This window comes from Pelophylax lessonae, assembly GCF_965119305.1.
Source record: "Pelophylax lessonae genome assembly, chromosome: 2".
In the NCBI taxonomy this organism is placed as follows: Eukaryota; Metazoa; Chordata; class Amphibia; order Anura; family Ranidae; genus Pelophylax; species Pelophylax lessonae.
Genome location: NC_138769.1, coordinates 118,745,175 through 118,760,850, shown reverse-complemented (window position 1 = coordinate 118,760,850; position 15,676 = coordinate 118,745,175). Strand labels below are relative to the sequence as shown.

Genomic DNA, 15,676 nt, shown 5'->3' with positions numbered 1-15,676 from the left:
TTCCACTATATCATGTATCAACTTTAGGGGGGATCCACCCAGAGGGGGTTACTCCTGTGTGCTTTGGGGGGTTGGGCACCTGAAGAGGTGGGATGAGGCGCTCCACAAAGCGATACATGTGACTCTATAATACCCGGGTACTGAGAGGTCACAGCGGATCCCAACCCCCTATAAGGGCGCTGTAGCCTGACAGTGGTCTTCAGGATATCTAACGCTGTCCTTCCACACAAGGAGGCCGCCATTTGTGGGATAAATAGCAGTGCTACACCTATTCCTCATTACTACTTTTTTGCAAGGGAGCTTTAACAGGTAAATAACATACCTTAAATATATTACATGCACATATAATCTTTTGGGAAGATTAATTTTGAAATGAGTGGTATAGCGAGAGGGTCTTTTTATAAAACGTACTTTGTGTATGCAGACGTAACACTAAGGGGCATTTTTATAAAGTAGTGAATGTAACTTTAATCAAACATTCACTGGTGATGAATCAATCACTGTCGTTCAGAACATTCTCCTGGAACCTTCAGTGAATGTTTGGTGAATATCAGTTTTGCAGTTTCATAATATGCCCCAAAGTCATTATATGCATATCGTCCAACTGTGTGTTTATTACATGGAACCTCTTTGTACACCATCTGTACATCATGTGGTATGATATGCTGAATCACTGTATATGCTGTACTTCTGTACCTCTGTAGAGAAAATACCACTGCTTACATTTTATTCGGTGCACTTGTTAAACTGAAATCCTGTGTCCACTGTGCTCTGTTTTATATTGATGTTACACTCCATCTGAATATCTGCTTATTTCACTACTATTTTCATTATAGAATAAGACATTTTGCTGTGTAATTTTCCACTATAGCCAGTAGAGGGATCCCTGTCACGCACTGTAAATTGTATTTGTGACAAGCGAATAAGAAAAATGTTTGGTAGGCATATAGGAATCTTTATACATGCATGGCATTGCCCTGGTATTAATGTATGTGTAATTTGTGTCAGCACATCTACATTTTATATTTTTTACATATGTTTGTACTAAGATAGTTTGCATTTGGAAAAATAGTACATCCAGTGCTTACTTGGGTGGTGTTCAAGTTAGATGTGCTAAATTGACAAATTTTCAGGCTGGTAATGATATTACTAACAAATAATATAAGGAACAAAAGACCATTGCACGATCACATTAAGGGGTATGTATATGGTCCTGTTGAGAGGGGGTGCAGCAGACACCCCTTCAATAGCGACAGGCTAAGAAAAACCAAACCCAATCAATTGAGACTGCCTCAAAGATAGCCCTGCCTTTTTCTGTTCAGCGACCACTTTGTCAGTAACTTAAACAGGTTTGCAAAGGTGTACAACAAATTTGTCACTGAAGATTTTTTACTCTTAACTAAACTCATGAATAAAGCTGGCTATACACCCTTAACAGATTCTTCCATTTAAGGCGCTATACAGCGTGGATGGATGAATCTCCCGTTATGTCTACTGCATACAACGGCTGTATCTGGTCCTGTTTAGCTTTGCCTTGCAGTGTGACACAATTGATAAATGCACCCCTATATCACCCCTATATCAGCTTGTTGAATATCCTATTTTAAAACCACAGCTATTAATATGGACTTAAAAGGAAAAAGCAAGTGATTGGCGCTGCCAATATGTAGAAGGAATAATGAGTGTGTATATATTTATAGAGAATGTGTTGGTTAATAAAATTCTTGTAAAAATGCCCTCTAAGATATATATAAAAAATAATAAAACCAGCACATCTGTAATAAATATCCCCTTAGTTAATATCAGCAAAGGATGAATAAATAATAATATGCAATGTCTTATACGGTAATACTAAATAATAAATAGAACAATAATCACATGTAATTGGCATATAACATGGTACAATATATGAATTCCACTAGATAAGTGTGTGACTTGTGCCAATCCAAAGTCGCTATAAAGTGTAATTGACCATATATTATGATATAGTACAATAAGTGCCATAAAGTGCAGTGAATAAATAAATTAGAGCAATATAAAGTGCAGTAGACTATATATTGTAATATAGGTGCCGTGAAGTGCAAGGTAAATAAATAACAGATAAAATCTCCTAGAAAATTAATCGCATATGGTGAATAAAGTGCTGGGTGCTAATAGTTAGGTAGCTCACTCTACTCAGATTAAATAAAACCCAATAAAGTGAAAAAAATGGTGAAAATATCCAAATCAAAAATTGGTTGAGTTGATTAGGGTGAAAATAGACTAAAAGATCAATAATAAATATCTTGAACCCAAGTGATATAACACATGAAAAAAAATCCTTAAGCAGGTGAAAAAATCAATAGATATATAGTTCATAGAAATTTGTACAAAAAACCTGTATAAATGAATGTGCAAAAAAATGTGTGCAAACCAATTGCAAAAAGAGTCCCCAGAAAGGTTATAGTTAGGAAAGTCCACAAAAAATTAATGGTGTTAAAATCCGAGGTGACGTGGAGTGGTTATGAAAAAAGTGAGGAATCGGGTGCTCCCCTCTCAAGTAGATTCCGCGCTTACCAGAGGCAGGTACCCCTCGAGACTAAGGATCGCTCCCGTGTAGCAGGGGTCCGGTCCCTGATCCTCTTTAAATAGCTCCAACTAATTAATATAATTATATTAATATAATTAATATGGACTTGCCCCAACATTTGTTGCTATTACAGCCTCCACACTTCCAGAAAGGCTTTCTACAAGATTTTGGAATGTGTTGGTTGAAATTGCCTATTTAGCCAAAAGAGCATATGAGAGGACTTATCAATCCATGATGGAACAAAAAAGGGCCTTCTCCAAACTAGTGCCACAAGGTTGGAAGTGTGCAGTTGTCGATAATGTCTTTGTATTAATTGCACTCTTCATTGGAAACACCCAAACTCAGTAGTTTGTAGGGGTGTGTGTGTGTGTGTATATGTATGTGTGTGTATATATATATATATATATATATATATATGTATGTATATATATATATATGTATGTAGCACCCTCTAGTGTGTGCTAGAAGTAGTATAGCTTTGTTAGTGTAGGTGAATTTAGTTGGGAATCAGGGTTCAGGCAGTTAGAGCTGGATGACTCATCCTGACAGCTCCCCTGGTGCCTCTCCCTGTTTTTGGAACATTGGAGAATGTTATAGTGCTAATGGGCAGGGAGTTAGGAGGAGCTGCCTGGAATATTTGAGGTCTCTGCCAATCCCCAGTAATGGGCTGGCAGGGGGCAGGGTTTACCTCAAAAATAGAAATTGGTCGTGCCAGCAGGGTGGAAGATGGAGATACAGTGCTGAGGAGGCTGTCGGCCCTCAGGGATGCCCCCTAATCTGGGTGGGGGGGTGAACTTGTGCTGGGGGGCTTGGGTGCTGGAAAGATCCTGCTCCAACACACAGGAAGAAGCCCTTTCTGGAAGCACAAGCGAGGACAGCGTGAGTAGATCAGCACTGCTGGGGACTAGCAAGTGGGGGGGGGGGGAGACTGCCACATGTAGCCAGCCTGCCTGAGGACAGCGGTGTGCTTAAGTCTTCATCCTTCCCTGGGAAAACTCTTGTGAGTCAGCAGGGTGGGCTGGTGAAGAGTCAGTTTGAAGGACTGGTGTGGAGAAGTTGGCCTGAAGGGCTGGCAGGACCTGAAGAGGTGGTGCTGGGATCAGTGACCACAGAGAGGAAGTGATGTGAAAGTACAAGCTGTGTCACTGTAATGTTCTCTTTTTTTTTTTCCACACTCTTTATTCTAAGAATTTTACATACAGATCAGAATGCTGAAGGAGCATAAACATACTTTAACATAGGCCATCACAAAGGCAATATGACAAAAAAGGCTACACAAGAAACCATCCTGCCTGTTGTGTGAATAATTGCTCATCAGGGTCAAAGCCCTGATGGCAAACTAAAGCGCATATGCATCTCATCTGTAATTTTATCAAAAACAAGCAGAAAGTATATATCAAAACTCTAACGAAGCATCGAACAGAAACTACCAGAGAAAGGAAAGGATGAATGGCAGAGAAAACAGAAAAAAGAGGAGGGGGGGGGGGATTAAGAGAAAGGGGGGTTAGAGAATGGAAAAAGGGGGGAAATAAATCTCACTCCCAACAAGTGCATGACCAAAGCATAATCCCTTGAACAAGTAAAAAGAGTCCAATAGAACCACTTACTATTGAATTTTTTCTCTTTACCCTGAAGTGGGGCAGTAATATTTCCCATGGAATTAATTTCATTCATTTTAGTGAACTACATGGCGAGGGATGGGGAGGTATCCTGTTTCTAGCATAGCGGTATGCATGCTTGGGCAGCTTTTACCAGATTTTCGATTGGATTCAGGGCTGGGCTCTGGCAGAGCCATTCCAAAACGTTATTCTCCTCCTGGTGAAGCCATTCCTTTGTTGATTTGAATGTATGCTTTGGGTCGTTGTCTTCCTGAAAGATGACGTTCCTCTTCATGTTCAGCTTTTTAGCAGAAGCCTGAAGGTTTTGTGCCAATATTGACTGGTATTTGGAACTGTTCATAATTCCCTCTACCTTGACTAAGGCCCATGTTCCAGCTGAAGAAAAACAGTTCCAAAGCATGATACTCCCACCACCATGCTTCACTGTGGGTATGGTGTTCTTTTGATTTTGTTTTTGCACCAAACATATCTTTTGGAATTATGGTCAAAAAGTTTTATCAGACCAGAACACATTTTCCCACATGCTTTTGGGAGACTTCAGATGTGTGTTTGCAAAATTTAGCCAGACTTGGATGTATTACTTCGTAAGAAAAGGCTTCCGTCTTGCCACTCTACCCCATAGCCCAGACCTATGAAGAATACAGGAGATTGTTGTGACATGTACCACACAACAAGTACTTGCCAGATATTCCTGCAGCTCCTTTAATGTTGCTGTAGGCCTCTTGGCAGACTCCCTGACAAGTTTTCTTCTCGTCTTTTCATCATTTTAGGAGGGACGTTCAGTTTTTGGTAGTCACTGTTGTGCCTTATTTTCTCCACTTAATTATGACTGTCTTCACTGTGTTCCATGGTATATCTAATGCATTTTGTACCCTTCTCCTGACTGATACCTTTTAAAAATGAGATCCCACTGATGCTTTGGAAGCTCTTTGCGGACCATGTTTTTTTTTTCTCAAATAAAATTTTATTGAATGAACAATTGAAAAAAATGTGCCAGCAGTACAGTCTCCAGCTTAGTCAAAATAAAATACAACATATGGATTTAAAAGCATAAAAGTATTACATCCATAGAAACATAATGAATAATAATCATTAACAGATACACGCCTTGCACGAATATGCCCATAACCCTACACCCTATTATCAAGGGTAAACTCTAAAACCAATTCGTAATGACCCTCTACCAATGACCAACCGATCCATAGTCAAGTCCACTGGTGCTAGATCAGGTGTGTCTAACCAAGGGGCCCATTGTTTATTGAATTTATCATAGCAGCCTCTGTTCTGAAAAATATATTTTTCTAATCGGAGGGTATCCCACATTTGAACTAACCATTCCTTCAAGGTAGGGGAGTCTGCAGAGATCCAATGGCGAAGTATTACCTTCTGGGCTTGAAATAATGCCCTCACCATGGCCTGCCTGGGTGCATCCTCTATCTGTAGGTCACTCAGGATTCCCAGCACAAAGATTTTTGGATCCTCAGCTCTATGTACCTGAAAGACATTGGCAATGATGGCAGTGACCTCCTTTAAATATCTATGCAGCGTCATATAAGGTGAATCAAGTCTCCCCGGTCTCCATTACATCTGGAGCATGTATGGGATTCCCTTCTTCCCATGCAAAATAGTCTCACTGGGGTGTTAGTGTACCTGTAGAAGTAAATATGGCTATGACAGACGCTGTGCCACATTCAGGGAGCCCGGCTTGACTGCCAGGAGAGCCTCCTCCCACTGCTCCTCCGCCAAAGAACCTACTTCCTCTTCCCATTTGGATACCACACTCATGGAATGCTCCTTTAGGAAATTGTTTAATAGCATTGAGTAACATTGGGAGGTGAAACCTCTGTATGAATCAATCTTGTACAGTCAGGTCCATAAATATTGGGACATTGACACAATTCTAATCTTTTTGCCTCTATACACCACCACAATGGATTTGAAATGAAACAAATAAGATGTGCTTTAACTGCAGGCTTTCAGCTTTAATTTAGGGTATTTACATCCAAATCAGGTGAAAGGTGTAGGAATTACAACAGTTTGTATATGTGCCTCGCTCTTTTTAAGGGACCAAACGTAATGGGGCAATTGGCTGCTCAGCTGTTCCATGGCCAGGTGTGTGTTATCCCCTCATTAACCCATTTACAAGGAGCAGATAAAAGGTCCAGAGTTAATTTCAAGTGTGCTATTTGCATTTGGAATCTGTTGCTGTCAACTCTCAATATGAGGTCCAAAGAGCTGTCACTATCAGTGAAGCAAGCCATCATTAGGCTAAAAAAACAAAACAAACCCATCAGAGAGATAGCAAAAACATTAGGTGTGGCCAAATCAACTGTTTGGAACATCCTTAAAAAGAAAACGCACCAGTGAGCTCAGCAACACCAAATGGCCCGGAAGACCATGGAAAACAACTGTGGTGGATCACCGAAGAATTCTTTCCCTGGTGAAGAAAAACACCCTTCACAACAGTTGGCCAGATCAAGAACGCTCTCCAGGAGGTAGGTGTATGTGTGTCAAAGTCAATCAAGAGAAGACTTCACCAGAGTGAATACAGAGGGTTCCCCACAAGATGTAAACCATTGGTGAGCCTCAAAAACAGGAAGGCCAGATTAGAGTTTGCCAAACAACATCTAAAAATGCCTTCACAGCTCTGGAACAACATCCTATGGACAGATGAGACCAAGATCAACTTGTACCAGAGTGATGGAGACGAGAAGAGTATGGAGAAGGAAAGGAACTGCTCATGATCCAAAGTGTACCACCTCATCAGTGAAGCATGGTGGTGGTAGTGTCATGGCGTGGGCATGTATGGCTGCCAAGCAGCAGGATGAATTCTGAAGTGTTTCAGGCAATATTATCTGCTCATATTCAGCCAAATGCTTCAGCAGTCATTGGACGGCGCTTCACAGTGCAGATAGACAATGACCCGAAGCATACTGCGAAAGCAACCAAGGAGTTTTTTAAGGGAAAGAAGTGGAATGTTATGCAATGGCCAAGTCAATCACCTGTCCTGAATCCAATTGAGCATGCATTTCACTTGCTGAAGACAAAACTGAAGGGAAAATGCCCCAAGAACAAGCAGGAACTGAAGACAGTTGCAGTAGAGGCCTGGCAGAGCATCACCAGGGATGAAACCCAGCGTCTGGTGATATCTATGCATTCCAGACTTCAGGCTGTAATTGACTGCAAAGGATTTGCAACCAAGTATTAAAAAGTGAAAGTTTATTTATGATTGTTAATCTGTCCCATTACTTTTGGTCCCTTAAAAAGTGGGAGGCACATATACAAACTGTTGTAATTCCTACACTGTTCCCCTGATTTGGATGTAAATACCCTCAAATTAAAGCTGAAAGTCTGCAGTAAAAGCACATCTTGTTTGCTTCATTTCAAATCCATTGTGGTGGTGTATAGAGCCAAAAAGATTAGAATTGTGTTGATGTCCCAATATTTATGGGCCTAACTGTACATGTAATTGAATATCGGAGCGGGCGATTGTACCCACAAATCGGGACTCCCCTGCGTTTTCAACGCATGGGACAGCTGCATGTGAAAGAAGAGCATAGAGGCAGGGAGTTTATACCTCTTGTAATTCCGGAAAGGAGCACAGCCTACCATTAGTAAAAATGTGGTGTGGGTGAGTGATCCCATAGGGGAGACCATCTCGCACCACCATCCATCCTATCCAACTCTGGGTAGTACTCATTGTTCCAGATGGAACTAAATCTAGTAAACCCCATTATCTGTTGCAACTGCCTAACCTTATTCCAAGTTTTTTGCATTAAGGTATAGGTGGGGTATAGTTTGTTGGATTTGAAAAACTTGTGGACCATGGTTTTTCGGGGGCACTTTAAGTGATGGCAGGTGTGTACTGACTCCTATTTAACATGAGTTTAACAAGAAGTTAAAAAAAGCAAAGGAATTAACTCTTGTTGGCAACAAGCTGGTTTCCTTTGTACATGATTCAAAAGGAATGTGTCAGGAAAATAATATCTTATGGCTGATTTGTTTTTTGTTTTTTTAAATGCTTGCTTTAAGGCTGTCACTTTTACAGTATATATGTCTTTCATTACTGATGAGTCTGACTGGGAACAAGTTTAAGCAAATTATGCTCCAGTATAAATGTGCAAAGCTGAGCTCCAAGAAAACAGGTGAATACACATATGTAATCTGCTTTAGCTGCCAAAGTAATTCTATCCAGCCATGTCTGTGATTCATACACCTCTATCAGACAGAACAGTCAGTACGGTGTCACCATTTCTCTGTATGGGCCGATTCACTTCATAACTGCACAGCTGCACGGCCTTTGCATTTCCCTGCAGTGCTATTCTGCAGCCCACATCAAATTGCATTATACTGCGATATCATGTGATCTGGTGCCAGCAAAGACACTGCATTTGGGGTGGTGTTAACAATGTATTGGCACCTTCAGCAGAACTCAAAGGTGGTGTGGGAGCTGCATATGGAACCCACCTTTCCCTCACTGTGTTCTGGTGTGAACTGACCCTTAGCCCCCGTTCACATTGGCGCAATTTGACAGGTGAAATCGCAGAATATTGGCGGCAACGGCAATTGGTGCAACGCCGCCTTTGCGGCACCGCACTGGTTTCCAAAAGTACTTTTGGCGACTTCAGGGGAGATTTCAATAGACATCTGTGCATGAACCTACACAGATGTCTTTCAAATCGCCCCCAAACTCACACTGACATGCGGGTTTAATATTGTGCGAGAACGCGCACGATTTTAAACCTGCGTTCAGTGTTGAACATACCCTAAAATTTAGAAGTTGTTAACTCTGTTCACTCAGCTCTTTACTCCTGTCAGCACATACGTATTTAGGAGAGACTGATTAAAGCCCAGTGGTACTCCCCTATTTCCCAGTCTGTGTGCTGATGTGCAGGGGACTGACGAGACAGTTGCATTTAAACAAAACTGTTAATTTTTTAGGAGATAAATAACTGCTTCAAATTGTGTTTTATATGTGCCTTGGATAAGGCTGTAAATACTGCAGATGCAGTCATGTTATGTTAATTATCTGTGTTGTGCCAGTATTGCATTTTGAGGTTTGCCAGTATCTATCCTAATCTTATGTTGGTAAAATAAAACTATTTATGCTTTCTTTATATAGATGATGAATCTTCTGGACTGTACGGTTTTCTGCATGTGATTGTTCACTCTGCCAAAGGATTCAGCCACTCTGCCAGTAAGTGCTTTTTTTCTAGGTTGATTAGGTCATTTTATTGTCCCAGTGTTACATAAGGTTTTCATTAAGCGAGCGTAAATTCTATAAGGTATATACATGCATGCCGGCCAAGGCTTCTAAAACAATCATAGACTGCAGCACAGAATGTGACCGCTCTAAAATCACTAAAACAGACATTGATGAGATCTGCGGGTATGTTGAACAGCACCAGAAGGTTAAGTATTAAATCCAGGAGCTCTACATAGCACAGGACACTTCTCTTTACCATGTTTTTTATGAAGCTTTTCAAATTTAAAAAGAAAAAAAACAAACCTCCAGATAGGACACCATGCATTTTTTGTCGACAGGGCATTTCTCTATAGAGAAACCTGTATTAGGGCCCTCTAGTAGCCAGGGCAGCTTGTAAATTTCCCATTATCTGTATGCTATGGGCCTCTGGAGCCCTATAACTTTTCCTAAACTATGCTTATCTAAGTAAACAATATAGCACAGATGCCATGTGACAAGATTGTGAAGCATACATTTTTTCACAATTCCTCTCATTTATTTTGCTAATTTATTTTCTTAACCACTTCAACACCAGGCTAATTCTGACACTTCTCACATATTTGTAAAAATCTATATATTTTTTTTTTATTGTCTAGAAAATATTACATTATATTATAATAAAACGTAAAAGTGTAGCGCTAAAGAAAAAACATTGATAATCATAAAAGTAATAAATTAGTGTCCAAATGAATAAATCACTAATAATCACAATAATGTGTTTAAAAATGTCCAATTGAGTGAGTCCCCAACAAAAGAACTGATGTGGAGAAAAAACATATATCCGCAAAGTGCAATAATCCAAGGGGGGGAGGGATTCTTCCCGGGACACCAAGGGTACGTGAAGGAAGGGAACACCTCTGTGATGAAATATGATAAGCAGCTTACCAGATTTCCATGGCTGCTCAGATTAGTGAGTCAGCCTCTCCCAGCTGTTTAATCCAAACCACTGAAGGTCGGAAATTATATAGGTACTTTGTCAGCTCCAAGGAACCACCACTCAAGATACAGGAGGATCAGTATAGGATTGGCACTCATCAATATATGTCATCAGTCATAAATGAATATGTGAAGAAAAGAGAGGCAAAGCCCATAGCGTAATCCCGTTTAAAACTTGAAATCTTGTTTATTAAAAGTTATACTCACAGTGTTTCATAAAATAACAGGCATATCAATGGCTATGTCAGGGATAAAGATGCGGCGTCCCGCAAGTGGTCCCAAATAGTAGATGATGAAGGCCGGCTAGTTTCAGGGGGCGTGTGGACGTTGCGTCTGGAGTCGCCAACGTTTCGTCTCAATAGACTTCGTCTGGGCGTTTATTGAGTCTATTGAGACGAAACGTTGGCGACTCCAGACGCAACGTCCACACGCCCCCTGAAACTAGCCGGCCTTCATCATCTACTATTTGGGACCACTTGCGGGACGCCGCATCTTTATCCCTGACATAGCCATTGATATGCCTGTTATTTTATGAAACACTGTGAGTATAACTTTTAATAAACAAGATTTCAAGTTTTAAACGGGATTACGCTATGGGCTTTGCCTCTCTTTTCTTCACATATTCATTTATGACTGATGACATATATTGATGAGTGCCAATCCTATACTGATCCTCCTGTATCTTGAGTGGTGGTTCCTTGGAGCTGACAAAGTACCTATATAATTTCCGACCTTCAGTGGTTTGGATTAAACAGCTGGGAGAGGCTGACTCACTAATCTGAGCAGCCATGGAAATCTGGTAAGCTGCTTATCATATTTCATCACAGAGGTGTTCCCTTCCTTCACGTACCCTTGGTGTCCCGGGAAGAATCCCTCCCCCCCTTGGATTATTGCACTTTGCGGATATATGTTTTTTCTCCACATCAGTTCTTTTGTTGGGGACTCACTCAATTGGACATTTTTAAACACATTATTGTGATTATTAGTGATTTATTCATTTGGACACTAATTTATTACTTTTATGATTATCAATGTTTTTTCTTTAGCGCTACACTTTTACGTTTTATTGCATCTTGAGTCACTGTTGGTTGATTTTGTGTTGGCTGCTGATATTTATTATTCCTTTTTATTCATTATACTAGCGCGGAAATTTTATTTTTTTATTCATACATTATATTATATCAATTTTTTAAGCCAATGCCCTTGAGAATAAATTGGTAGGGGTTGCAATTTTTTTTTTTCTTATGTCACAGGGTATTTGTGCAGCGCTTTCTCAAACGCATTTTTTTTGGAAAAAATACACTTTAGTAAATTTTAATGCGCAAAAACCCTATATATTACCCAATTGTTTTTAAACAATAAAAGATGATGTTACGCCAAGTAAATAGATACCTAACATGTCACGTTTTAAAATTGTACACGCTCGTGGAACGAAACTAAACAATGGTACTTAAGAATCTTGATAGGAGATGCTTTATAAGCTTTTACAGGATACCAGTTTGGAGTTACACAGGAGTTCAGGTGCTAAAATTATTGCTCTCGCTATAACTTTCATGGCGATACCTCACATGCATGGTGTGAATACCATTTACCTATTTGTGCATGACCTATGTATGCAGTGACGGGGGAGCTTTTGATTTTTCTTTATTAGTTTATTTTATTTACATTTTTTTTCCCTCTCTCTTTATTTTATTTATTTTTTTATCATTTTTATTGCTATTACAAGGGATGAACAACATCCATTGTAAAAGCATGGGCAGTGACAGGTACTGTTTACTGAGACATCGGGGGTCTATCAGACCCCAGATCTCTCTTCTTCCCTTAAAAGTATCTGATTGAAAAACTAGGCTGGTCACCTGCCTTGACTGTACATTGTGCAGATGTGTACTGAATCAATCTCAAGAATGGTTGAATAGAACACTGTCTGCATGGAGTTTGTATGTTCTCCCTGTGCTTGTGTGGGTTTCCTTCCACAGTTCGAAGACATGCTGGTAGGTTAACTGATTCCTGTCTAATATGGCCCTAGTATATGTATGTATGCATGTGAGTTAAGGACCATAGATTGTAAGCTCCTTGAGGGCAGGGACTGATGTGAATGTAAAGCGCTATGTGAATTGTCAGCTCTATACATTAAATGCCTGTAAAAAATAAAAACTATTGTATATCTGTTTCACAGGTGAAATAGTTCACATATGCATGTAATGTGTACTTGTGCGTCTAAAGCTAATTTTGATTAGTTGGTATGGGATACTTCACATTGATATTATTGTTACACTTTATAAATGGTTTTCCTGGCATGTAGAAAAATAAAGAAAATTCACAAAGAATACCATATCTTTGTGCTGAAGAGGTTCTTAAAATAGATGTATGGCTTTAGTTTTTTTTTTTTTTTGAGAATTCTACTTAGGTGGATGCAGCATCAGTCAAAAGCTGCATCTGTCCCCCAGCGTCTCTGCCTTGAGAACCGAGCGATCGAACACCGCCGATCGCTCGGTTCTGATAGCTCCCTGAGCAGAGAGCTGGTGCCTGTCAGCCACTGCTCTCTGCTCTGCAGCAGGCTCAGGCTCTCAGGGGCTCGCTGACAGGCTGAGCCGGGTGTCAGTCCAGGCACCTGGCAGATCCCAACTTTCATTGTCGTGATGACGCAGTGCGATGTCAGCAGAGAGCAGACTTCAGCCCACTCTCTACTGAAAACAGGTCACAGGAGTGCAAAATGAATTGCACTCCTGTGATTCATAGTAGATGTACAGCCAAGTATTTCTCCTTTAATGTTTTATTGATACCTTACCTTGGAAATTGATCAACTTTATGTAAATAGCCTAACTAATTTGTTAAAAAAAAAAAAATGTTGCTTTGTATAGTTTGTAAAAATATACATGTAGGCAGCCATATTTGCTCTTTAAATGCCATTGGCTCTGCTTTCTGCTCAGTCATATGACACCTTTATGATCTTCTTTTACTGAAGGTCTCTGATTAAAACAACAGATTGCAGTCTTTAATGATGTGAAATATCCACAATGCTTTTGGTAACTAGAGGCCTTTACCTAGATCAGGCATGTCCAACCTGCAAACCCGGGGGCCGCATGCGGCCCAGAACCGCAGGCAATGCCGCCCACTGCCCCCTGACAATTTTTTTATTTATTTTTTGCTGGGGAGGAAGGAAGTCGAGTCGGGGGTATGGCCACAGAGGCAGCCTCGGAGGGGATCATCCACTAGTTGTGTTAAATTAGTGCTGGGGGGGCGGCAGCACAGGAAAGGCTCGGCGGCTGTTTTATTACTCATATACCTTAACTAATAGTATATATTTTATATGCGGCCCGAGAGAATTTCTGTACACTCAATGTGGCCCAGAGAAGCCAAAAGGTTGGACACCCATGACCTAGATCCTTTACCTTGGTCCTACAACTTGCAATGATATGGTAACTTGGTAATGCTGAGTTTTTGCCAATTTGATTTATTTGTACAATGAATTTTAATGACAGGTCCACTTTACAGAAAAAAAGATTCCCACAGCAGCCATGACATATAATGTAGACATCCTCTAGAATGTCCTATAAAAGTCACTTACATTTGAAAATCTGTATAGCTCAGGGAAGTCTCATGTACTGCACAGTTTTGGTGCTATGGTACAGAATGTTCTATACATTGGGTTCACCCAGCTGCTTCCCTGATGGGAATGTATTTTAAGAAACACACTTTACGTTTCCCTTAATAGATTTTAAAGGCGGTACTTTAGTCATTATTTCTCTTGTATAAATCCCACCTGACTGTGAAAATGATTAGGAGAGACATTAAAGTATAACTAAAGGCAACATTTTACTTTTAGTTTTGGTTTGATTGGAGAAGAATTGGATTCCCAGTCAGTTTTTTTTGCTGTCTGTTCCCCCTCTCTATTTCTCCTGTTTACCATTATCAATTAAAGTGAAAGTAAAAGAAAATACCATATTTTGGGCTGTCCCCAGAACAGGAATAGAGGGAAAATCTTCCAATAGGGGCACTAGTTCTAGTAGCCTGGGGGTCCCCAAGGGATTCCTTTATTTAGTGGGGATTTCCACTCACTTCCTGTTTTTTCTATGGGATGGGAAGTGGAGGTAAATCTTTCCAATGGGGCACAGATGGCAAAAAATAAACAGAGATTATAACCCTCCATTACTCTATCCAACGTGAAAAAGAACTGTTTAGCCTATAGTTCTACTTTTAAATAGAGATATAATATATCATTCTAGTTAACTAGTGAAAATTTTAGGGTCCATTCACACTAGCGCGACTTGTCAGGCGACTTGGTCGCCTGACAAGTCGCGGTCGCTCGCTCGCCATTGAATAGTACAGGACCCGTTCTAATAGGAGCGACACAAGTCGCTCCGGCTTAGAAAAAGGGTCCTGTACTACTTTGGGGCGACCTGGAGGTGACTTGCATTGACTTCAATTATATGAAGTCCGTGCAAGTCGCGCCGAGGTCGCTGTGCACCGCGACTTCACAGGTCGCCCCACAAAATCCTGTGGCTAAGGGCTCTAAAGGAAGAGGCGTAGGCCTCGAAACGCGTCAGCCGTCATCCTAATAGGACGATGGACTTTCGTATGGACTACTTTTGACACTCAAGTTTCTGAGTCTGATATGATTGATTTCATCTGCGTTTGTGAGTAGCCATTTTTTTATGTTACAACAATAAAACCATTATTGTGGATAATGCGCTAGGTCGGTGCCCCCTTTTTGTGTTTTTTGTTTGCCCACACTAGTGATGCCGGGGAGAGCCGAGGGAGAGAACCGAGGCTTCGGGCGGCTGCATCGCTGGATTTCGGGACGGGACAGGTGAGTGTGTTTATTAAAAGTTGGCAGCTACACTTTTTATATCTGCTGACTTTTAATAAACACAGAAAGGGCTGGAACTCATCTTTAAATTTATTTTAGGCTTTTTACTCTGTTATTACCTGGTGATCTGGCAAGTAACACACCTTCTGTATTATACAGACACCACTCTGGATGAAGGAGAACAGGAGGCAGATTTAGACAGCAGCATTGTCAGTTCAGGGGGAGGGGACTGTTCCATATACTAGAAAATTTTAATATACTACAGGTATATACAAATTGAAGCCAAGCTCCAGCTAACACTTTACAGTCAGTTAGGATAAAGGTTTTACATAAATAAAAGCTGATCATTTTCAGCACCCCTGCCAGTGTTAAATGGTCTGTCTTATTCCCGTAACTGCAAAAGAGCTTTCCTGTTGAAAAACAACAGACTTACTGGCTGGATCACCAAATGAAAATAGAAACAAAAAACAAATGCAGCCATCACATCTAAGAATTGG

General features: G+C 40.5%; 1 protein-coding gene across 6 annotated transcripts in view; it reads left to right on the top strand.

The window, feature by feature from the left end:
• ABR (ABR activator of RhoGEF and GTPase) overlaps positions 1-15,676 on the top strand; it is a 716,822-nt gene that overhangs the window by 595,383 nt on the left and 105,763 nt on the right. For all 6 annotated transcript variants that reach the window (XM_082247579.1, XM_082247581.1, XM_082247580.1 and 3 more), the window contains one exon: positions 9,311-9,385. In XM_082247579.1, coding sequence (XP_082103705.1) covers positions 9,311-9,385 — 75 coding nt within the window. The remainder of the gene's footprint in view (positions 1-9,310; positions 9,386-15,676) is intronic.